Here is a 25,537-nt window from a genome sequence, read left to right on the forward strand (position 1 = left end):
TCTGTTGGTTTGAAATAGACTTTCAAAATGAAGTTGCCATTGTTTAATTCTCCTTCATTTTTCTTATAAAGCTTGAAGTCGTGAACCAAACTGAAATATGATTTAAGCTCTCTCTCTACTCAAGTAGGTGCTTAATGAAAATAGGAACTGCATATAAGTAATCTCACCTCCCTCTCTCTACACCACAAGCCCTGTTCTGCTGCCTCATTTTGGCAGGGTTATGGTTTTAGTGTCTGGGAGGAATGAGCAAAGAATGGGAGTATATGCAGGGTCACCCAAGATGGGAAGGTCATTTCAGCTGCCCAAGCAGACACAAATAGGGCAGCAGCAGTATAGGAAGATGCTGGAGTCAGTGACAATAGTAAAGGCATCAATTCATATTGCTTGGGAGAAGGCAGTGGTAAAGCATTCCTGCATTTTTACCAAGAAAACCCACATTGATAGAGCACATAAAACAAATAATATTATAGTATCAGATAGTGAGCTACTGACATCTACTGAGGAAGAACTAAGGATATTTCAGTGCACCAATGGTATTTGTCAAGCCAGTTTATTGTAGCAATTAAGATATCAGTTAAAAATTGAAAGCCCATAGATTATATTCCCACTTTAGGCATGAAGCTAGCTGATGACCTTGGACCAGCCACTCTCAGCCCTAAGAAGGAGGCAATGAAAAACTACTTCTGAAATCTTTCCAAGCAAAGTACGGAGACTTTTCCAGTAAATCACCAGGAGTTCAGATTGACACATATACACAATTATGTTCATGGTATGGCTAAATTTAGGTTGTATAGTTGCTAATGTTTCCATACAGGAAGATAAAATGTGAAGCTACAAAGACTGAATAGGAACATGGAATGTAAATAGCATGAACACGGGAAATATTCAACATAGTGAAAGATGAAATGAAATAACTGAAAATTTGGCATCATAGATTGAGATCGACTGAGATTGGACACTTTCAGTGAGGAGATCATACTGTTTACTACTCAGCACATGAAAAACAAGAAACAGCATTACTTTTATTTTAGGAAGAGTATAGCAAAAACAATACTTGGCTGCAATGCAATCTGTGATTGAATAATATTGATGATACTTCATAGGTAACCTTTTAATATGACAATCATTGTTATAACCACTGATGTGGAAGAAGACAACATTGATATGTTTTATAATCAAGTTCAATTTTAAATTGACAGAACATGCAAGCATGATGTGCTGCTTATGACAGGAGATGTGACAGGAGATGGCAAAGTTGGAAACATGAAGGAGAAAACTGGTTAGATGGTATGGCTTAGGAAACCAATTTGCCTATTGAACCCTTGGGAGTGGCACTGTTTTGGGCATGAGAAATTTTTCGGGATGACTATTCGGGGCTAGAAAACTTTAATAAAGACTGCATGTGCATGTGTGTGAGGGACAGGCAAGAACCAATCTAGAACTGAAGAGAAATGTTTTGATGGAACAATTAATAGAATTGTTTTGTTTTGATGGAACAACTTGCCTCCAGAGGTTGTGGTGCTCCAGCACTGGAGGATTTTAAGAAGTGATTGGACAACCATTTGTCAGAAACGGTATAGTTTCAGACAAATGGATGAACAGGGGATTGAATGAGAAGACCTCTAAGGTCCCTTCTAACTCTGTTATTCTGTTAATTCTGTTAAAAGCCACCAAAATATGGTAAAGAACAGAAGAAAAATCTGTTCAAGTAAAGGATCTAAGCAACCTATGTCAGCAAATGAAGAATGATACAGTGGTCAACAGATTGGAAAAGATTGGTCAATTTACATTATAACAGCAAAACAGGGAGACTTAACAGAGTGTGTAAACTATCATTTAATTTACTTAATTCCACATGCTAGAAAAACAATACTTATGATCATCCAATGCTAATTAGAGCCCTACATGGAAAAAGTGATGCTTGATGTTCAAGTTGGTTTTAGAAATGTTTGCAGAACATGAGACATTATTACAGATCCATGCTGAAAAATTGACAAGGCTAAATAATATTTTTAAAAGTTACTATGTGCTTCAGTAATTAAATAAAGCTTTTGATTGCATAAATCACATCAAGCCATGGAAAGTGTTCAGAAAAATTGGAATGTACAGGTCAGGCCAGAAAGCCACAATATGAACAATACATGGTGAAATAGACAGATTCCAAGAAAGCAAAAGAGTGTGAGAACACTGCATATTTGCTCCTTATTTATTCAATATACTATATATGCCAAATATATATTAAGGAAAGCTCAATTGGAAGAAACTAAGCATTGGTTTTAAAACTAGAGAAAGAAGCATCAATAACTTGCACTATGTTGGCAACAGTACCCTGATAGGCAAAAATGCAAAGGATATGCAAAATCTAGTAATAAGAATCAAAGAGCAAAATGGGAGAAAAGGGATTAAAATTTCAAGGAGACCAAATTAATGTCCTTTGCTTCTGCTTTTAGGATTAATAGTAAAGGAACCAACAATTAAAACTTTGAAGAAGCAAGATAAGAAGAGTATTGACACCTCTGAACTTTGGTGATGGGAATGACTCCTGGATATACTGTGAGTAGCCAAGAAAATAAACCATTGGAACATTGAACAAATCAACTTGAAGTTCTCACTAGAGGCCATAATGATCAAGCACAAATTATCTTACTTTAGACACATTACTCCAAGACCTAGCTCTTTGGAGAAGGTCTCATGCTGGAAAAGGTGAAAGGATAGATAAAATGATGATCAGCAGCAAGATGGATTCTACTACAGTACTGATAACTGCACCATTGGAAAACCTGAAGGGTCAGATTAGGAATAAATCATTATGGAGAAAATCTATCTGTGGGGTTAGTAAGAGTTGACAATGACTTGATGTCATGCAATCAGCACAATCATGCTCTACAAATAATCTAAATTAGATTAAAATGTAATCTACAGAACACATTTTGAATAGTATATTTGAAAAGTAATAATCCTAAAACTTATTTCCCATTATACTTCTTAATGACTTTGTCCTATGGGCTGTAATGCCATATAAAAGTGGATAGCACTGACCGCCATGCCATCAAAGCATACTTGATTACACTTCTGTAATGATATAGTTATCCAATATGGCATCTTTTCTTTAATAAAAACATTAAGCACCATATTCTGTTGGCCAAGAGCTCTGGCAAAAGCTAGACCAAAACATATCAATTTTGTTCTACTGTTCCATTTGTAGTTGGCTATATCCAAGTGGATGAGCCCAGCAAGTCCTCAGCACATCCACAGTGCTCGTTTATCAACCTGGAAAAATCGTTTTTGTGTCTGTCTTAGTTGATAGCACATTCCAAACCTAATTGTTATCTCCTCAAAGCAACTCTATTATTCAGCCTGACACTGCTCCCCCCATTCCCTTTAGCTGTTTGTTGCAGTAATGTTATATTAATGAGCCCTGAAGATAAACGAATTGGAGATCAGAGTTCTGCTTGTTCATAAGGAAGTTGATTTTTTATTTATTTAATCACTGAGGCTGTAGGCAACAAGGGAAGATTTATGCTATCAAGGGGAACATAGGATGGATCCCAATGACATGCTGTATGAATGGGAAAGATTTTGTGTTAACATGCATGCTATTATTGATTTTCTTTTTATGTCAACAAGTAAAGATCCCTCTAATCTCTGTTCCCTCTTGACTTATTACAATTTTAAAAGCTTATCTCTTCACTGAACTACTTAAACTTTTCATGAAACAATTTATTTCTGGCAAATATCACCCCCTTTCTCTAAATATTCATTTACAACTTGATATTTAAAAGTTGCTACAGAGATGTAGTGTTTTATTAAATCATCAGACATGGTTTTCTTCATGAATACTATTCTTTTCAAGCACAATTCTTTATCTTTGCCGAGTTTAGCTATGATTAACTACAAAATGTGTAGTAACACTGGTAGTCATTAGAGCTTGCTAGATTTTTACTCAGCTGAATACAACTTAACCAGTTACGCAAAACCTTGGTTAATTGCTAATCATACATAGCTGTAACCATGATTGCTGCTGTTTAAACTGAAATTAGACTGAGGTAGAATTTATACTTCAGAAATCAGTAGATTGGGGAAAGATTTGGAAGACTTCAAGCAGGTGAAAAAGAATGCAAAACATTAGGGAAAGACAAAAATATTATACAATATAAATAAAAATATAGCTGCCAGGAATTAATCGAAAAGAAGAAAGAGTAGTTAAGCTAGAAAGATGAAAAAATGAAGAGCAATTTAGATGGAAATTAAATATATATATATATAGGGTTTTCCCCCCAATAATTTTATTAAAGTTTACAAATATAAAAATGTTATACAAATGAAGAAAAATATAAAAACTAAAGAAACAAACAAAAGCAGAAAGAAATAAAAAGCACAAAAAAGAAATAAAAATATATAAAATATGACTCTCCCTCCCTGGAGACATGTATAAATAAGTTGACTAAGTTAAGAGATTCTCTATTCCTTTAAAAAAATATCTTCTTCCCATATCTCATCACTTATTAATAATCAAATTACAGAAAAACCCATCATTTATTCCTACAAAGCAAAAGTCTACTAAGAGGTACCAGAAACATCAACATATATATTTTAAACTTAATCAAAAAATCATTTTTATAATCTAAAAACACCTTTTTCTCTAAGAAATAAAAGAAAGGAATTTGTGCCCATTTATAAACAAATCTTTAAAGGCTTGTCATACAATCCTGTTGGAAAAATTAAATCCTATTAGTAGCCACTAGAAGTATATGTATTTTAACACTTTTCCAACAGTTTTACTATGAATCTTCTTTTCATTTTTTTTTTAAAAAACCTAAATTTTAGTCCCATTAAGTCCCATAAACTAATGTCTTATCATTTTCTCTTTTTTTCTTTCAGGAATAACTTGAATAATTTCTCCTTGTCTTCTCCCAGAAAAGGTTTCCTTGGTTACACATATAACTTTGGTAAATTCCAAGTCACTCACTGATTTATTGCTTATGTACACCCTTTGATTAGTAAGAAATCAACTATTTTCTACCACTCTTATATCCTGGCATTTTAAAATCCATTTTCAGATCTACATCTTCTTTCATATCATTTTTATAATCCAGCATTTTAAAAACTCCAAATCCACATTCAAATCATCCTCAGTCTGTTTTACCCAATAAAATATTATGTTCTTCTATGTCCTCTGCTAGAGTATCACCCAACCTTGTAAGTAACTTCTGAGCAAATTGTCCCCAAATAACCTAAATTAGTGTCAAATAGTGTTGCCCCACTGTATTAATGGGTGTGTTTTGCTTTAAGAGTAATATTTTGTTCTCTCTTTCAAGTTCATTCTTATCATATATTTTTTAATCAACAGAACTTTCCTATGGGAAGATTTCTTACAATTACGTAGTTTCAAAGCCCCTGTATATTCTTTCATAAATTTTAAGCACCCTATAGGAAATATTCTTTGAAATCCATCTAGCTCCTTAACTTTCCAAAATCAACATTGTAGTTCCTATCTTACTGTTTTCAAAAAATTAAAGCTATTCATGTTAATTCTTAAATTTACTCAGAACATCTTTTATCCAGATTGGAAGGAAAAGCTCTTGGTATACTATAGCTTGTCTTTCAGATAGAAATTAATAAACAGCTTCTAAAGTAACCAGGAGAGGAAGTAGGTGAACTCAGTGTCTCTTTGAAAGGTGTTGAGCATGGCTTAGGAAACATGAATGCTCCCCCAGCTCCCAGACCTCTCAAACCCATTGAATAATACTATTTTGTGATCTATTCCCATGTATAATCTGTGTGGAGCCAAACATGGAAGATCCTTGTCTTCTCCATTCAAAAGGAGTTTTGAAAACCTGAACTTTTCATCAGCTCTACCAAGTTTGTCAGCTCCATAATAAATAGAGTTTTACCCAATCTGCTATGCTGCTCCCCAAGCTAGAAATAAAAATATCTTTTGAAAGGTGTGAAGAAGGCTAAACAAAGATTGTACAATAAAATAAAATGAAAAATAAAGTACTGAAATAATTTTAGATGAAACTGAAGTGAGACACTGCTGGAATGAGAATTTTAGAAAATTATATGGGAACTATATGGTGATATGTGAAACAATGCAACTGAAATAAGCGCTATAAATGTTAGAATTCAAGGAAACAAACTGATGAAGAGAAAGTAATAAATGCTATAAGAGTACTGAAAAATGGTAAGTCTGCCTTTGTAATTGACACAATGTGAGAAATATTTGCTTATGGAGTAGCTATGCAACTTGCTTAAGGTATATGAGAAGCAGCATCTGTGCCTCATAACTAGAAAATAGAGAAATAAAAGAAATTTCTACCAACAGAGCAATAACAAGAGGGGAATGAACAAAATTACATGGGTGGCAGGACTAATTTGTTAAGTGTGCCTGGAAAAAATTATATTTGAAATATTACAATGACTATGAACAAAATTTGAGAAGTCCAGCGTGGATGGCTTCATGTCAAGCAGGAGGTATGCAGACCAGATTTTTGTTGTTAAGTATTTATGAATGTGAGAAAGAAAATGAATTGCTTATTATCTAGATAAAAGATGAAAAAGTGAATAGTTTTGAGTTATGGTATGTTTTTCCTATACATGGAATTGTTAGTTGTCTGCAGAATGTGATAAGAACAGTCGATGATTGCAGTAAACTCAGGTAAGCATACATGAAACATTTAGCAATGATTCAGTATTGGTCATGAATAAGACAAGGACATATAATATCCCTTTGGGCATTTATTTATGGGAAATTATACATGGAATATTTGTGAGTATATAGAGATGTGTTGGTATATGCCTACTTTTTTATGCAGGCAATGCTTTATTGCAATCTGAGAAATCAAATGATTTACTTCTAATGTTAGATAGATTGAATGATGCACTAAGGAATAGATCTAAAAAGTAATGTATCAAAGACAAATATAGTTGTACTTGACAGGAAAAATTGAGTCTGTGATTACAAGTTTTTCATAAATGATGAAAAATTACATCAAGTAAATGAATTTATGTACTTTGCTAGAAAGTCTTTTAAAGATAGAAAAATGAATGGGGAAAATAGAAGAAATACTAGTAAAAAGGTAGTGGGAAGAATGCAATATGTTGTGAAAAATGGATGCTTATTGAAAGAACCAAAAATGACTATTTGTATAGATAGTAACCTTTTGTTAACTTGGTTGTACAGAAGTGAAAATTGAGTTTTCATGAAAAACAAAAGGTTAAGTTGAATTCAGTAATCATTTAAGAAGTGTATTAGGTAAAAGAAGAACAAAATCAAACCTGAGGATACTTTAGAGCTCATTTAGCGCAACCAATGCATTTTCAGGAGAGGGGTGTAAGAATAGATTTCAAGGATAGAGAGTATATATAGTATACAGTATATAAAATTACAACAGATAATGATGGTAGAAACTAGATTTTGTCATTTTCCTTTATTGACCTTAATTTGTTTTCCTTTTACTGTATTACTCTTTTTTTGCAACTTTGCATAACGTTACTTATATTGAAAAGGAATAATATGATCAATATATGTCTAGCTGTGATAGGTCGCTAGGTATATGTTAAAAAATAAACAAATAATGATACATTTCTTAATCCTTTAAAGCTTGGAGGATAATCTAAACCAATTAATAGTACTATTCTAAACATATGTACTAAGAAATAAGTTCTATTATTTCTATCAAGAATTGTTATAAGTAAACACATATGGAATGTATTACAAATAAGTATATGTAGAATTGTAACCTTTCCTTACCTTAAAATACTATCATTGTACTTAATGCAACTAATTTCTAAATAGGTATGAATGCAATTATATTTTAGTTTGCTCACTCCTATTAGTTTGCAATTGTAACATCAAGCTTGGTCTGTCTCTAACATCTATGAAATTTTACAGACAGCATCATGAAAAGATCTTGAGAACTCAAAAGCTTGATATTTGTTTTGTGGCATTTCGTCTCATCCTAAGGCAAGGCTGTGGATTCTGAGATATTACCATCCAGAGAATAAAGCTGAACAACCAATGTTAGAGCATTTGTTATGATATATTTCTTTGTTAGACAATGAACTATTTCTCCCTTCAATTTAGTTCTACAAAAGGAACCAAATGTTCTGAATTTTAAAGATGACTAATGGTAATCCTTGACTTCTTATAACCATTAGTTTGGCAACAATGTAAAGTTACAATGACACTAAAAATGTCTTATAACTGAACATAACAGCCATTGCAGTGTCCCCGGGGTCATATGATCAAAATCTAAGTGCTTGACAACTAGTATGTAATTAGGATATTTGCAATGTCTCAATGTCACGTGATCACCACTGATGATCTTCCCAGCTGGTTTCCAAAAAGTAAACTCAATGGAGGAAGCAAGATTCACTTAATGATTATGCAAGTCACTTAACCACCCTGATGATTCACTTAGCAACTATGGCAAAAAAGGTAATAAAATAGGGTGCAACTCACTTAAGAATCACCTCATTTAGCAATCAAAATTCTGGTCCCAATTGTGGTACTAATCTGAGGACAACCTTCAGACAAAACATGTCCCTTTGAATTATCATTTAAGACATATTTCCTTACATAAACAGCACAAGCAGTGGGTGTCCCAGTAACATTTGACTGACTGCCAGTTTCCACATTAATTTTTCTCTAGTGGTAAGTCAGCAGCATCAGAAATCTTCCTTCCTTCCTTCCTTCCTTCCTTCCTTCCTTCCTTCCTTCCTTCCTTCCTTCCTTCCTTCCTTCCTTCTTTCCCTCCCTCCCTCCCTCCTTCCACTTTCCCTATTTACTTCTGGGACATTTTCAGGAAGAAAGCCAGCATGCAGATAAATAGCTGCTGTCAGGTGGGAAAGGGAGGCAATAGGTGTGTGAGAAAATGGGTAAGAAAGGACACACAAGATAGATCCTAGCAGCAGCCACTTACCTGCGTTCTGACTTTCAATAAATATGATGGGTATGTAGGTTAGGAAGGGCCATGGGGGTGCACAATAGATGCATGCAGGTTTGGAAAAGGCACACACAGTCAGGGAGGTTATCTGAGAATGCATAAGAGCTGTCATGGAAGTTGGGAAAGGCACATGGGGCAAGCCAGGAAGTGGGTGGAGGTACATAAGAAGTGCTCCGTGGATTGGAAAAAGCAAGTGGGGAATGAAGTTGGTTAGAGAGGGGGCACAGGCTACACACGTACATATGGGTCAAGGAAGGCATATGAGGAATGACATGGGTTGAAAGGGCAACTGTGGGGCAAGCAACGGTGGGGAAAGTGGGCAAGGGAAGGGTTCCTTCCTCTTCCCTCTCTCCCATCCTTTCCTCCTTTCCTATTCCTCTCTTCCTTCTCCCTCCCCTCCCCTTCCTTTCCTTTCCCATCCTGCTGCTTGTTGGGGAAAGGAATGAGGGAATATAAGAGTGACTGGGAAACTATCATGGGACATTGAAAAGGAGGCTCACATGACTGCAGTAGCCTGGAGAAGCCACAACCTTCCAAAATTTCATTCTGTATATTAGCCTATTTGAAGTATCTTGATTCAAATTTTGTTGTTCTGTGATGCATTGTTCATAATGAATTCATTTGAAAGTTATTTAAAAAGAGCGCTTTTGTAGTAGATAGATATATACGTATTTTAAATAGGTTTTTTAGACAGAGAAGAGTATTCATGAGCCATTTTGCTTCTGGTGATTTGCAACTCCCACTTTCAATTCTATACATATTAACACTTAGACTTCTGTGAGAAGAACAAACTTAAAATGCCGCAAAGGCAATTTTATTTATTTATGGAAGGCTCTGGGTTTTGATTAAAAGTTGAAAAAATGGAAGCAACTCCCTTGGGATGAAAGTAAACTCTATTGAGACCATTAAACTGGCAGAGTGGGTGGATCCATCTGTCACAGAGAATCAAGCTGAAAGAAAGATGTATTACTAGGTTTCTAGTGGCTATAAATGAGAATGAAATATTCAGTGCTAGGTAGCAAGCCACCACAGTGTATGTGATTTATTGAAATAGAACCCATTCTGTAGTTAATAAGGTACTGAAAGCACAGTGAACATCATTGCCAGAATTAGTGAATATACCTTAAAGCTCACCTGTGCATGGTAATTTGGAAATATTATGGAAAAAATAGGCTATTATAAATCGGTTACTATTTTCAGTGGCTGAAATTTATGGTTGGATCCACGCTTGACATGGAAAAGGATTACTGGTTTTTGGACCAAGGTGGAGTTGGCTGTGATATGAAGTGCTATTAAACAAACACAGTCATTTGATCACATAATTATTTTTAACAGATATCGCAGAGTAGCCATTTACCAGAATTTACAGCCAGCTCAGTTACTGGGATAAATCCCAGTACATTTGAACTACAACACATCTAAAGTTTCTGGAATAGAGAAAGTATTGTATTTTAATCTTGCCATTACATGAAAGGACCTCCCACTCAATTTTTTTTTCCAAGAATCATATCAGGTAGGATAAATTGAGAAGTAGCAAAAGTTCCATGTAAGCTCTTCTAGATCTTTCCCATATCATAAGGTTGCTTCGACCCTATAAGATTTAATTTGCTTTAATGAAGACATTATTTTATATACTGATGTACAGTATTTGTAAATTTATACAGACCCTATACACCAAGTACATATAAGCATTAAGTCTTTATTCAGAGAACTATTTGACCATCTCTTTTTTCTTTTGCATGCAAGAAATATAAGAATAGCAATAGCAATAGCAATAGCAGTTAGAATTATATACCGCTTCATAGGGCTTTCAGCCCTCTCTAAGCGGTTTACAGAGTCAGCATATTGCCCCCAACAACAATCCGGGTCCTCATTTTACCTACCTCGGAAGGATGGAAGGCTGAGTCAACCTTGAGCCTGGTGGGATTTGAACAGCCGAACTGCTGAACTGCAGTCAGCTGAAGTAGCCTGCAGTGCTGCATTTAACCACTGCGCCACCTTGGCTAATCCTTCAAGTTTATTATTTTTTATTAATCTAGGCAAATCAAATTCATCTGATAACTCTCTAAAATTATAAGACAATGATCCTCTTCCATAAGATATATTGTATCTGAGATGCAAACATTGAGGAAACCACTAAACGATGGCAAAGAGTTACAGGTAGTGCTTGACTTACAACCACAATTGAACCTGGAATTTTGATTATACAGTTTGGAGGTTGACCACATGACTGGACTTGATTTTACAACCATTTTTACAACAGTCTTTAAGTGAGTTGCTGTGGTCATTAAGAATATCATGTGGTTATAAATCCAAATCCAGATTAATGGTGGGCATTAGAATGCAGAATTGCAGGCTAACTGTGCCCACTACCAGAAGTTCGATCCTAACCAGCCCAAGGTCTTCCAAGTTGGTAAAATGAGGAACCAGATTGTTGGGGGAAATATGCTGACTCTAATCTGCTTAGAGAGTGCTATAAAGCACTATAAATTAGTATATACGTATATAAATCAATATATAAGTATTAAGTACTAGCAGTATATAAGTACTAATACTAATACTAAGTACTATCGCTATTATGCAATGGGCATTTTTTGGCATTTTTTGATGGAAAATAACAAAAACATTGGAAGATGCAATCACATGACCATGGGTGATTAGAAATGTTTGCAAATAAGAGCTGGTTGCCAAATGCCTGACATATGATAAGGTGACCATAGGGATGGAGGATGGATCATAAATAACTTTTTTTAGTCCATTGGAACTTTGAAGAGTTGTTCAGCAACTGGTCATAAATCAAGGGCCACCTGTAATATTTTCTCTGTTTCTTAACATCTGGTGAATTGTCTGAACTTTTGCAAATATGTACCCTTGCCTATCTTCCATGAAGATGTCTAATCCCTTTTTAAAACAATCTCTTTCCCTCTCCCTCTCCCTCCCTCCTCCTCTCTCTTACAGGTATCTTGACCTAATGTAAATCATTAGAAGGGGCACAATGTGGATCACTGGATCATGTTGAAATAATATACTTAACCCTTATCCTATTCTATAAACATATTATAATATTTCTTTCATAAATCAAATAACTGCTTTATGAAGGGACAGTTCAGATTTAAAAAAATAGAATAGCAAAGAAAAGTTAACCTCCTTGACATAGTGGTTACATAGCTTTTTAGTCTGGCATCTTAAATAAGCTATTTAAAGTGACTGCTATTTTAAATGTGCTATTTAAAGCTACTGCTAGCAGTTTCTACCAATGATAGCTGTTGACTTGAACAAAGTTTTCCTGACTATTGCCCCTATAATAGCATGCAATCCAGAGAAATCAATTACAGGCTAATTACTTCCCTGTTTTAATTAGTATGCCTGCCGAAGGGCAGAAAGGACACCCCCATACTGATCAGTGAGTTTGACAACTGAAATTGGTTTATCAAGGCCAGTAAAAGTGTACACTGGTTGTGCATCAAAGATGCTACAAATTAATTTAATAGGAAAGCACATGCTGCTTTATTTGCTCCTCCTTAGTGTAATAAGTATAATGTGTTACATCTGGATGAGCAAAGTGAAAGAAGGTTCCTAATTATATGGATGTGGAACTTATATGCTGCAATGTTATTTGTGTCTATTCAGAAATAAGTTATATTGAGTTCAATAGAATGTATTTCTGGTCAGTTGTGCTTAGAATTTAATTCAAAATTAATTGTTGTGAATTGAGCTTTCTTCTGTGCAATGTGTTTAACATCATAAAACTGATCTTAAATTGGAACGGAAAGCCATTCTGGTCAGGGAGGCTAGAATTTCCACCCAACCTTGAAATGTATTGTATTAGTAACTTCTTCTTTTATACTTTTTCCTAACACACAACACTCTTGAGAAGACACAATGAAGTTATAAACACTACTGGATTCCACTGGAAGTAACTGAAATACAAGTGAAATTGACAACAATTCTTTAAAATGTCTAGATCTTAAAGAGACTTGAATTTGCTGCACACAATTAAATACTATATTTGGCATGACTGATATCCAAAAAAAATAACAATAAAGCAATGGAATTAGGGACTATGGAATGAAATTAGCTCAAAAAACAAAGATTTAACAAGTGGTCAAGATCTTAACTGGTTTCAAAATTAGCACAGTACATTTAAGGGACTTCCTAGTTAAGGATACTTGAAAATATTGTCCTATGATCGAAGTCTGTGCAGCAGTATAATGAAAGCAAGACCAATACCAACTATAAAGTAAGGACTGCAGTCTTTGGCATTATTTATTTTGTGCATTTATATCTCAGACCTCAATATAATTCTCATATACAGTAATATGGGCAAATATAAATACAGTCAATGAATTTTGAACTTTAAAAAGCAGTTACAAATCCATAGAAAGGCTATAACTTTTAAATTAAACACAGAGTGATTATAGTCTTTGCTCCAGACCAGGGGTGGATTCCTGCCAGTTCTAACCTCTTCTATAGAAGAGGTTACACAAATCTACAGTGCCGTTTAGAACTGGTTCCAGCTCCCTCCCCCCACCCATTTGCATTTCATCAAGATGAAGTGCGAGAGGAGGAATTCTGGGAGTTGAAGTCCACAAGTCTTAAAGCTGTCAAGTTTGAATACCACTGGGGTTTTTTTTCTAAAGGGTTAGGGGTGCAAATGTTTTGTAACTTGACAGCTTTAAGACTTGCACACTTCAATGCCAGAGTTCCTGAGCCAACATTTTGGTTGCTAAGCAAGAGCGTTGTTAAGTGAGTTTCACCACATTTTACAAGTTAGCCATGCCCACCCAGTCACATGGCTGGCAAGACACTCCCACCCAGTCACATGGCTGGCAAGCCACTCCCACAAAGCAGGTCACACCTACAGAAGAGGTTCTAAAAAATGTTGAAGCCCACCACTGCTCCAGACACAAAAGATGGAGAGCAAGCCTTTTGGGGAAGATTATTGCATTTGAAGGCACCAGCACTGCAAAGTATATCTCATGTTAAATTTCATTTGGTAGGAAGAGTATGGAACAATGGCTTGATTCAGGAATATCCAGTTAACTTATCTTGATATATACTTATTAGTGTATCTAAAGACCACTGGAGAATGCACAGAGATTTGAATTTTAATAAAGAAAAGTTAATGAAAGCAAACAACAGAACTGAACAGGAGAGAGAGATGCGTAATTACCTCAGTGATGCGTGGATTGGAGCATTTGACATTCCTGCTTGACCAGTCGAGCCACCTTCCCCATCCACTTATAGGGGAAGGACAATGTTGACGTAAAGTGCACTTTCCTTCTCCAGTGCACCAGCCGCACTCAAATTTCTGGTCCGCTTTCAAGCACAGTCCACAGCTTTCCCTCTGGGCTGCACATTTGTATAAATGAACTGTGGAGATAGAGAAGAGGAGCTTGAGCTGAAGGTGAGAGGCCTGCAAAATGAGATGCATCTGTTCAGAGTGTGACCTGAAGCTACTGTGTGAAGCTGCCATCAATGGAAATAATCATCTTCAGTGCTTTTGAGGCAGGAGATGAGCCTTCCTCTGTTCGTTGCAGACTGACTGCTGCATAACTTTTTAAAGGAGTTCTGTCATTTGTTAATATTTTTTTTAAACTCTAGGCAATATCTGCCCTATTTCCCTGGGCTTGGGATATAGTGATTTAATTTATCTGATCTACATAGAAGTGGTAGGATGATTTAGCCACTTAGCTGTTATTTATTTATTCAACAGGTTTTAATTTTGATTGATACTGGCAGGCTCAATAAGTTTACCTAACATTTTATATTTTTAGGTGACATTTTGTTAAGTTGAGCTTACCCATCTGCTCACTGTCTATGTTTTCTTTTTTTTAAAGAATTTGGATTTAATTATCATGATAATTTTAAGTCACGTGATATTTGATTAAGGAAAGAAAGAATTTTCAAACAAATATGGATTCAGATTATTCTTTAGGCCAGCATCGTGCCCTCTGGAACGATCTCCCCGTGGAGATTTGGACCCTCGCCACCCTTCGGGCCTTCCGTATAGCCGTTAAGACCTGGCTGTCCCAGCAGGCCTGGGGTTGTTGAGTTCCACCCCTACTCGAATTGGTTGTGCTTGTTGTGTTTTTTAAATTGTCTGTATTGTCGTCTTATTTTTTGCCTTACTTTTTTGTATTTGTTCCCCTCCCCTTGGTTTTTTGTTCAGCCGCCCTGAGTCCCTTTGGGAATAGGGCGGCATACAAGTCGAATAAATCCAAATCCAAATCCAAATCCAGCATGGGCTGTAGGTTACAAAAGTGTCACAAGACACTTTCCTGTTTTAAAACATAACTGTTTCCATAATCATTCAAGATAGAAGACAGATGACATTTGCTGCTCATGAACTGGTCTTTTATTGCTAGTTTCCCTGAGGTATTTCAATACTCCCAGACTAATTTAATGTTAAACTATTACTGGTCGAGCATAAATCCAATAAATTTGCTCAGTTGTAGTTAGAGGCAAGATGCCAAAGTCAACACATTTAGATACTTCTTTAGAGTTCTGCAATTTTAAAGTCTAATCTGAAGCTCCAATCTGAATGAACTACAGCCATCCAATTCTTTCTGGATTGCAGAATGGGATTAGCTGCCTAGCAAATTCTCAAAGACATTATAAGGGTTCATTTTCTCCCCTTGTTTCACATAAACTCTTAATAGTTCCAATGTTAATCTGCACAAAATCATTTTGTGCAATGATTTTTTTTAAATTGTCCATACTTCCAAATCCTATGAAACTGAAATATGTAGGCATCAAAATAAATGGTTGGCAATTAGCAATCCAAGACAAGTCAGATCTGATTAAAAATGCCTTTCCATTACAATGGACAATCTAGTATATCTTTTTACATTATGTTTAAAAAGCATTTGATTTGGGTGCATGATATATTTAAGGATGCATGATTCTTAGAAAGGTCTGAGCAATTTATCTTACATCTTGAAGTGGTAAGGTTAATGGGATGAACACTCATGAAGTGGAGATCACGACAATTTTCAATAAGCTATTGCATGATTGTAAAGGAGATGTTTCCTTTCTTTGCTTAAATTGTTCCCTTCAAATAATAGTAAATTGGTTGATCTAGGATGCAAGAAAATTCAAGAAATATGAGTAAGGTCATATAAGGTCTTTATATGCTTCTTTAATGGGGCTATAAATTCTTCTGCTTCTTCCTGAACCTTTCCACATTTAAAAAAAAACATAATTTCTTCCATGCCTCATTTAGGCCACAATTTTGAAGGCTTCTTTTGTTTATTTTACTTCAGTTCACTGAAAACGATGATCCCAGGATGTTTGGCAGGGCTTCCAATATATCAGATTTCATAATAAACTTTTCATAAAGTTCAAAAGCTTTCAAAAGCAAAGTATGGCTCAGGTGGGATAAAATAAAAAAGCAATTAAATGGATATATTTGTTGCCAGTTTTCAATGGATATACATTTTGTGGAGTAAAACAGATGTTGGGCTGGACTGTCCCAAGTTTAGTTGTAACTCTGATTCTATTTCTTTAGATGTTCCACTAGAGCAATAATTTCCATCATACAGCTTTTCCTTCTATACTAAATGCAGACAAGAGAAACCCAGTCCTGATGGGCATACTTCTTACATTGAGAATATATTACACGTACAACTGAAAACTACTGGTTTCAGGTAGGACATAAGGAATTAATTTGACTGTTATCTCTACTTCTTTGAGGCTGTCCACCAACCCAACACACAAACCTTCTTTCTTTCTGAACAGGTGGGTACATTACCACATAGATCACCGGTCTTCAATTGTTCATCATTTTTACCTTTTAAGAAAATTGCTAAAATGACATGTAGTATTACTTAAATCCTAGAACTTTATGCGGCAGCATATGAGTTTCCCATTTTTTTAAAAAAGAATAAGCATTCTTTCTAATGTAAAATATCTCATGAAAAAGGACATCTAGAACTGAAAATACACACACAGACACAGACACATACATATGAGAGCTAGTGTAGTGTTTGGGACACACACACACAAACACATCACACATGTATAAAAGCCTGTATTGTGCAGTGGTTAAAGTAATGGACTAAAAGCTAAGAAACCCAGGTGCTAGCTTTCCCTTATACTTAGAAACTGATTGAGTTACTTTGAGCCACTTGCAATCCCTGAGCCTGAATTAGAAAGTCAAAAAACATCTAATAATCTGCATTACATATGCATGATACATCTTTGCTGAAATATACAGTATATCAAGAACAACAACAGAGGGGACATTATTTAGATTATGGGCTATATGCCAGACTTAGTCTTGTCCAAATTACCTTTCATGTCCATATTATATAAGCATCAGAGCTGCAATACCATGCTATGTGTAAATACATTAGGCAAAGCAGATGTCTACTTAATACAGGTTCCCCATCTGGAGCCCTCTAAATGGATTGGGAATACTAGCTGAAAATTGTGAGGGCATTGTGATTATGTGGAGAAAAAAAAACATGACTTAAAATGGACCTAAATTAATGATAAAAGTATTCAAGTGGATCTTACAAAGTGTGTCTTCCATTACCATATTGTTAGAAAAGATCTATGAGTGCAAATGTTTGAATAAGACTGTAAACAAGGACAGCTCTCTCTGCAACCAAAGTGTCTCAGTCATGTCTGAACCTCTTGCAGTAAGGGTTCATCTTTCACTTCTAGTCATCAGTGTATAGTACTTAGCATTTTAATTAAAACAATGGACATTGTAGGAGCTTTGAAATGGGAAACATCACAATGTGTAAATAAATATGCACGGCAATACCAGTTTTGGAATTAGAAAGCCAGTAGAAAAACTTATACAGCTACAAGCAGAGTCTAAATATCCCGAGATTGATTTGTCTCCTGATTTGTCTCTTACTTTGGCCTATCCTTATCACCACAATCCTAAGCAAACATCTTTTTTTGCTAAAAGGAAGGAAGATGTCAGAAGGATGGGTTTGCTAATAACAAGAGAATTATGACACTAAATTTTACGAAAGCAACACATAGTCCTGCATGATTGCATTAAAGTTGTAGCATTAACATTTCGTGTCATTCCAGAGAGATTGTAAACTACAACTAACAGGAATTGGGATTCCTGATAATACAGTATATTGGAAATTTACTGAAGAGCCAAGGTGGCGCAGTGGTTAAATGCAGCACTGCAGGCTACTGCTAGATCAGCAGTTCAGCGGTTCAAATCTCACCGGCTCAGGGTTGACTCAGCCTTCCATCCTTCCGAGGTGGGTAAAATGAGGACCCAGATTGTTGGGGGCAATATGCTGACTCTCTGTAAACCGCTTAGAGAGGCCTGAAAGGCCTATGAAGCGGTATATAAGTCTACTGCTATTGCTATATTGCAATTTATTTATCTTAATAACAACAACGTAAAACAAGAGTGTCCTTGCCCTTTGGAAGCTTTGAAAGAAACCCAGAAAAGACTGGAAAACTGCACTAGGAGAGATATTGTTGTTCTTATCCAAGGAATATAACATTCCAGAGAACACTGAAGACCAGAATCACACTAGCTAGCAATATTTGGCTGCAGAAATAAGATTGGAGCTAGAGATGCAGTTTTGTTCTACTTCCACAATGTAAAAAAGTGTCAGCCAAACCAGGAAGAGGCCAACATGGTTTTCTGACAGTTTAAAAGGAAGCTGTAAGGCTTCCTTCAAGGAATGAAAAGAAGCCTGTCCAACAAAAAGATTACAAATTCTAACAGGAACTGTAAGGTGATAATGGAAAATAAAAAAGATAGAAAATTAGCTAGAAAAGAGTTTGGGCTGATAGACAACAAAAGAGTGAAATAAGGATTCAAAAATATGTGGAAACCAAGTAAAACTCAGTTAATTCTTTGCATCTAAGATGAATACCCGAGTCAGCATTTCCTTTCTCAGAAAGAGAAAATTATGGAGAACTAAGGAAGCCAGAAAATTCTAGGGTGATCAGCTTAATATTTATCAGTTGGAGTAGAAGACAAAATGATACCAGCAAAGTGTAGAGGTTTTTTTTGGGTCTTTGTGCTGCTATATATGGCTGTTCTAGTCAGGATGAGATGAAGTGATCTGCTGTGCTTATCTGCTGTCCACATCAGAGCCCCAAAAGGATTCCCATCCCTTCCTGGACTGTATTTATATCCTTATTAAGTGGGGGAATTATGTTCTTAAGGTTAGTGTAATTCTGCATTGCAAAATAAATGCTTTAACCATTCAGTGACTTATAAGCTTATTATCCTCACATGCCTCCAAGGACAATTAAAATGCCTGTTTACCTTCAGGCCATTTTCTACCTTCAACACTTTCTAGTGTTGAGCTTGCAATTCATCCAGTGTCCAATGCAAGCCATTGGATTCATTCTAAGGTCAAACTTGGTTTTTCTCCAAAAGATCTTAAGAAGGAATAATATAAAATGATGATTGAGACAGCACATATTTTTATTCACTTAGATTTCTTCATCATTTCCCCCAGGAAATTTCCCCTTTGAGATAACTAGATTGACCCTGATTTGTGCCTTATCTTTATTTCAGATAGGAATAGGAAATATATGGATTTTTTATATTCCTGTATTTATGAAGAAAGTTTCCATGTGACAATAATTTAGGCATTGTCTATTATCATTTAGACATTTGCTAAAAATAAATACATTTTGGTAAACAGTATGACATGACATATTAAAAGTAATAACTGATTAGAATATAATGTCTAATTTGATTGGTTTATACTTGTTTTTATTTTTAAATAAATGAAAATATAACAATATATTTTGAAATATTTACCTTTCATATCCTCTGGGTTGTCGATAATGAAGTTTCCATTCCAAACGACAGCAAAATCTACAGCTAAATTACTTATGTCCATTCCATCATAGAAGTACTAGGAAATAAAAGAAAAATAAACATTCAGGCAAAATGTATAAAATGATTGGGAAGCCAAGGAATGAACGATTTAGAATTTTACAACGTATATAGTAACTTTAGGGATATGTGGCAACATTGGAAAGCAAGAAGTTTTAACACAGATTTAGAGAGAAAGAGAGAGGGGGAGAGAAAGGGAGGGAGAGGGCAGAGGAGAGGAGGGAGAGAGAGGGAGAGAGAGGGGGAGGGAGGGAGAGAGAGAGAGAGAGAGAGAGAGAGAGAGGAAGAGGGAGGGAGAGGGAGGGAGTTTTTACCGCATAATTAAATCAACTGGCAGGCCTGGAGAGAGGTAATAGATTAATTATCCATGTCATGCACACTGTTCTCACTATTCAGTCTTGGTTTGCTGATAAAGCCATATTATCAATGAAGAATTAATGAGATGAAAAAGAAAATCCTACACAGCCTTGTAACAAAGCTACACAATGCCTAGCTCTTCTCCTTGCAAATATGCTAGTTTATTCTTTCTAAAGTACTTAGAAAATATCAGCATACTGATGTTTTAGACAACATGTAGAGAAATAAATTGATCATAGTTCTAGGAAAAAAGGCTTTTCATTCAGCGATAGCTCACTGGGTTGATACAGACTGTGCTGTCTAGCCTCTTCAGCCAAGTAGACAGTGATTCATAGAAACATATGTGTTAATAGACTTTAAAATGACATAAAACCTACAAATGACTAACACGGCTGCTTCCGTGACACCTGCAACATTTAATCTGTTTCGTTAAAGCAAAAGTGAGAAACCTCATCATCTAGCATTAGCCAACCTGGTCAATAGCGAAGGATGATGTGCAGTGCAAATTAGCAGATCTGGATGGTCATGTATTATATTACCCATTCTTAATTTAATGTTATAACTATCTTTAATCAGGATAGCTGACATCTATAGTTTCCTTGGAAATGCCATGTTCCTTTTTTCAGGAAACTATGTGAAGTGGTAATGCTACCAGAGGCAGGCAAATAATTTCCATTTAAATCAATAATTTTTCAGCCTATTTTCTAATTATAAGAGGTATAAAATCCATGTCTACATGTAGTCTTTGGATCACCTAACCAGATTTTACATGGCATTGTTTGCTTTCTGCTAACAGTAATAAAATTGCAGTCTAGCTCTCTACAATTAGCAGTCATATACCCCAAACATACTCCCAGAATTCAAAATGACCCCTTATGCTCCCCCCTTATGTGGGCAACCATAATTTTATTATGGTTCCCTACATGGGGCATGAGTACCGAGGTGGGTACAGTGGGGCATGAGTACCGAGGTGGTACAGTGGTTAGAGTTCAGTACTGCAGGCTACTTCAGCTAACTGCTAGCAGCAGTTCAGCAGTTCAAATCTCACTGGCTCAAGGTTGACTCAACCTTCCATCCTTCAAGGTGGGTAAAATGAGGACCCAGATTGTTGGGGGAAATATGCTGACTTTGTAAACCGCTTAGAGAGGGCTGTAAAATGAAGCCGTATATAAGTCTAAGTTTCTATTTCTATTATGAATTCTGTGAGTATGTTGGGGGTTTATGGCTGCTAATTGTGGAGAGTTGGCCAACTTATGAATGACTGCTAGGTCATCAAGGGAAGAGTCAACATAGAACCAGAGGCATCACATTGAAGGATCCCAGTTATATTCATTGTAATCTAGTTATTTTATTATTTCAAAGGTGGGGTGTTCCTATTTTGGAATTTTAAACATCTACCCAACTATTCAATTCCTCATTCCTATTACATTTCTTTAATAAATATTTTTATTCAGTCTAAACATGAATTTAATGTGGGTTTCTGACAAATCTAAGATATTTATATTTATTCCTAAGAAAGGATAAGAAGAAAGCAAGTAATCTGACAAAAGTGATCAAGATAGAAGATAGATAGGAGATAGAACTAAGGTTCTACCAAGCTGCTATCAATTCTGGGCTGATAATTATCTGGCAATTAAGGCAATTGTTGGTAATTAAGATGTGTGACTTTTAATAACCACAAACAAACAGATCACACAGACCAACAAAACCACTTTCAGGAATGCAGCAGTTGCCAGATCATGCCAGAACTAAGCAAAGCTCTTTAAATGGGGAATGGCCAAGAGCCTGCACTGTGACTGCAGTGCACCGGAACAACCTACAACACATATAGTTCAAGGATGTCTCATCGGAAAATTTCAGGGCACCTGGGATGATCTCATTGCAGCCATGCCAGAAGTCTTTAGATGTTTAACTTCTTTAAATATTGAACTATTATATCTCATTGCAATTCTATGGTTCCATTCATTAGTGATTTTATTACAGTTTATCTTAATATTTTATCTCCTATATTGTATTGTCCAGATATCATATTTGGACAATATATGACAATATATTTATATGTGTACAATACAACATAGGAGATAAATAAAATGTGTGTGTGTGTGTGTGTGTGTGTATTTGCTGATGTTTTACTCAAACTAAATTTGTATATCAGTGATTGCTGACCTCTGCAGATGCCATGTTAAATAAACAAATTATCTGAGAAGTCTAAAAATTACTCTCTCTACGTGTCTCTTTCCCATTAAAGGGCTAAAGCAACTGTGGAATTAATAAGAATGGCGAGGCATTTAAGGTCCTTGGTCTCTTCACAATATTCAATTAAGAACATATTTTAGACTCAATATGTAACAGGAAGAAAAAAATGCATAAAAAAATAAACCAAGAAAAACTGCAACCTAACAACCCCAGATATTTGAACATAAATTTTAAACAGAACTTTTCTCTCCTAACTAATTATCAAAGAATAACAGTCAGTAGCAAAGGAAAGGAAGGAGAGAAATATTGGTAAAAGAGGAAGCAAAGAAATTCCAGGGCAAATGTTTATATATTTGCACATTAGTTAATTTTCTTAAATTGCATCGTGATAAAAATTCTTAATTGAAGTATCTTATCTTTATATAAGAGGCCTTAATAAGCAGAATATTGAACAAATATATAACAATATGTCACCTGGATATGCAAACAATAGATTCCATGTATTATTAACATTGCTTCAATTGGTCTCAATGAAAAAAAAAACACTGTTACTTTGTCTGATGTTCTCTAAGAAATGTTAGGAAAATGTTCTTTATTTAAAAAACTTTTTAAAATTCTTGACACATTGCTAATGACATAGTGACTGTGCAAATTGTATCCTATTCAACAAGTCAGGCAGAAATAACTATTGAAAAAAATAACTCTATTTGGTCACGGATCAAAGTCAAAACATAATATGACAGGATATTCAAATCAAACATTAACACAGTAATGTTTAGCTTTGGGGAATGAAACTATAACTACCAACAGAAAAATATTAAATTCTACAATTAGTATTCCTAACAGATGTTCAATAACTGATATAATAGCTTCAGTTTATGCTACAGTGGTCAGAACCAACCAAATCTTATTACACAGTGGTAAGAAATTGGTGAGCAAATTAAGCACCTCATAATATTTCTCAATTAATTAGAGAGCAGGTATCTTTTTTCTCACCAATTTAATAACAAATGACATTTTAAATCTTATATACATCTTGGGGCTTTGTTTGTATATACAAATAGTAAGTTTATTCTTTGGATACAAATAAGTCCAGGGAGTGTGGAACATTCTCAATGGCCACAGAATGCCTGGATTACAGAGAAGGAAAATTGGAAGCTTTCAGAAATAGGGTGCTCTAGAAAAGGGCATGTTTGGCTAGCCTACTAAGCTCTGAAAAGGAAAGTTTGCTTCACAACATTTTAATACCTTTATTTTATTTGTTGTGATATTTATTACTACTATTAATGGGTGAGTGTTGAGGTACATATCCCAAACAGCGCATCCATTTATAACAGTTGAGTCATCAGGCCTGAGAAACCTCAAAGTTTTCAAGTGCACAAAAACTTCCATGAGAAAAGTCACAAGCCAAAACTTTGTTGTTAAGATTGTGCATTAATTCATTTATGTCAATGAATATGTTGTATACATTATAATGCACAAACATTCTATAACAGAATGCTGTGTGTCAATGTGACATTACTTCAATTTGTCTCCAGCCTTAAGCTGTCCTTTTTTTCTAGCAATGTTAAAGAAGCAGTATTTCTCTCTAAGCTAAATGTATCCATTGGCTGTTGCATGTTTTATAAAAATTGTTATCCTTCACTATGTATTTGGTTGGAGATGGTGATCAATAGTGAGTGCATACCACCTCCCGCCCCCACCTCTGGTCCCTGGTAAGACTCAAATGCTGTCATTCTACAGATTCTAAAGAAAATCGAACAGAATTGCAATGCAGCACAAAATTGTTCAGCTCTGAATAAATGCTTTAATTTTATAGTCTTTGCTTTAGTTTTTGTAAAAACGCAGATTCTAATGCACATGCTAAGGCTGGATAATATCCATGATTTTCCCAAAGTGGTGAACAGTATTTAATAATCAGTCAATAATTATGGTAGTTATGAGTTATTTGAGATTTCAAGAGCACAGTGTTTCTGATAATATGGAACCTGTAAGCCTGTAGCTAAATCAGGTCCTCAAATAGACAGAATTGCAAAAATGTGCTGTTGAAACTAACAGTTGAATCACCTGACAATGGAAAATAATTTTATACATTGGGCTGCCTCAAATTGGTTCCAAGAGCTTGAGATTTTCAAAGGGAGATTTTTTATGCAATTATTGGCGGGAGTGGGGGGGGCAGAATCACAAGACACAAATGTGATTAGGAATCAGGGAAGCAAGGAATAGGAAAAAAGAATTGCTGAATAACTGGCCATGAATCACTTATACAGAATGTTCAGAAGCCAATTGCTACTCAGAACTGATTGCTCTAACAGTGAGAAGGTGCTGAGAGTGAAAACCCCTGAAAGAAGGAAAAGACCTATGGAAGGAGGAGGAAAGAGAAAACTATATTAATACTGCCACTAGCATCACAGCTATCAGGAGCCAATGTTACTGTCAGTTCTGTTGGTCATGCTTAAGTCTGGCAGCCATGGGTGAGAACTAGAAAGAACCATGGTCGATTGTAGGTAATTTAAAAAAAAAATCACTTTATTCAGTTCAGAATGAGATGCAGAAAGAATGGCATTGGAAGGAGACTATATTTGACGCTGCAGCTAAATCTTCTCCATTCCTGTACTGACTGCAACTCTCAAATATTTTTATTGCTAACTAGTAATCTGTGGAAGAGGGTATACAGTAAAGCCAAAGAAATCAACCAACTGCTTTGATGATGCTGAGCAGTACATGCAAAACTTAGATAGCACTATTTGGGTATGTGTCATAACAGAGGCATTAGAGTAGGATAGGAATTGGCAATGGGAACAGCCCATTTCCTGCCAGTATATATTTTTGCCAATCTAAAAATGGATGGATAGGATTTTAATTCACCATTGGGAAACAGGCTACAAGGACAAATAAAGCATAAGGTAAAGCAGATTAGGTAACAAAGAAATAAACTGAACAGCGGGGACAGAGATTTAATTGATACAGAACATTTCTGTCCCCAGCAATCTAAAATTCATAGGGTTATCGGTGCATGTAACATAGATGTTTGTGCAGGTAGGATTATCAGTCCTGCTGTCAAGCAAAACCATCCATTTAATAGTGAGTGCCATACCATATGCATGAATCATACAAATGGCAAGAAAATAGGGGCAGTCAGGCATAACACAGGGTATATAGACAGTAAACACAGAGTCAATCAAAATGGACT

The 25,537-nt window shown here is 35.5% G+C and overlaps 1 protein-coding gene across 2 annotated transcripts in view; it reads right to left on the reverse strand.

The window, feature by feature from the left end:
• The window catches only part of PLXNA2 (plexin A2), a 443,424-nt gene that overhangs the window by 122,301 nt on the left and 295,586 nt on the right, over positions 1 to 25,537 (reverse strand). For both annotated transcript variants that reach the window (XM_032217579.1, XM_032217580.1), the window contains 2 exons: positions 19,714 to 19,810; positions 14,122 to 14,321 (listed from right to left, as the gene is read on the reverse strand). In XM_032217579.1, coding sequence (XP_032073470.1) covers positions 14,122 to 14,321; positions 19,714 to 19,810 — 297 coding nt within the window. The remainder of the gene's footprint in view (positions 1 to 14,121; positions 14,322 to 19,713; positions 19,811 to 25,537) is intronic.

The sequence above is a fragment of the Thamnophis elegans genome, chromosome 5 (assembly GCF_009769535.1).
Source record: "Thamnophis elegans isolate rThaEle1 chromosome 5, rThaEle1.pri, whole genome shotgun sequence".
Taxonomy (NCBI): domain Eukaryota; kingdom Metazoa; phylum Chordata; class Lepidosauria; order Squamata; family Colubridae; genus Thamnophis; species Thamnophis elegans.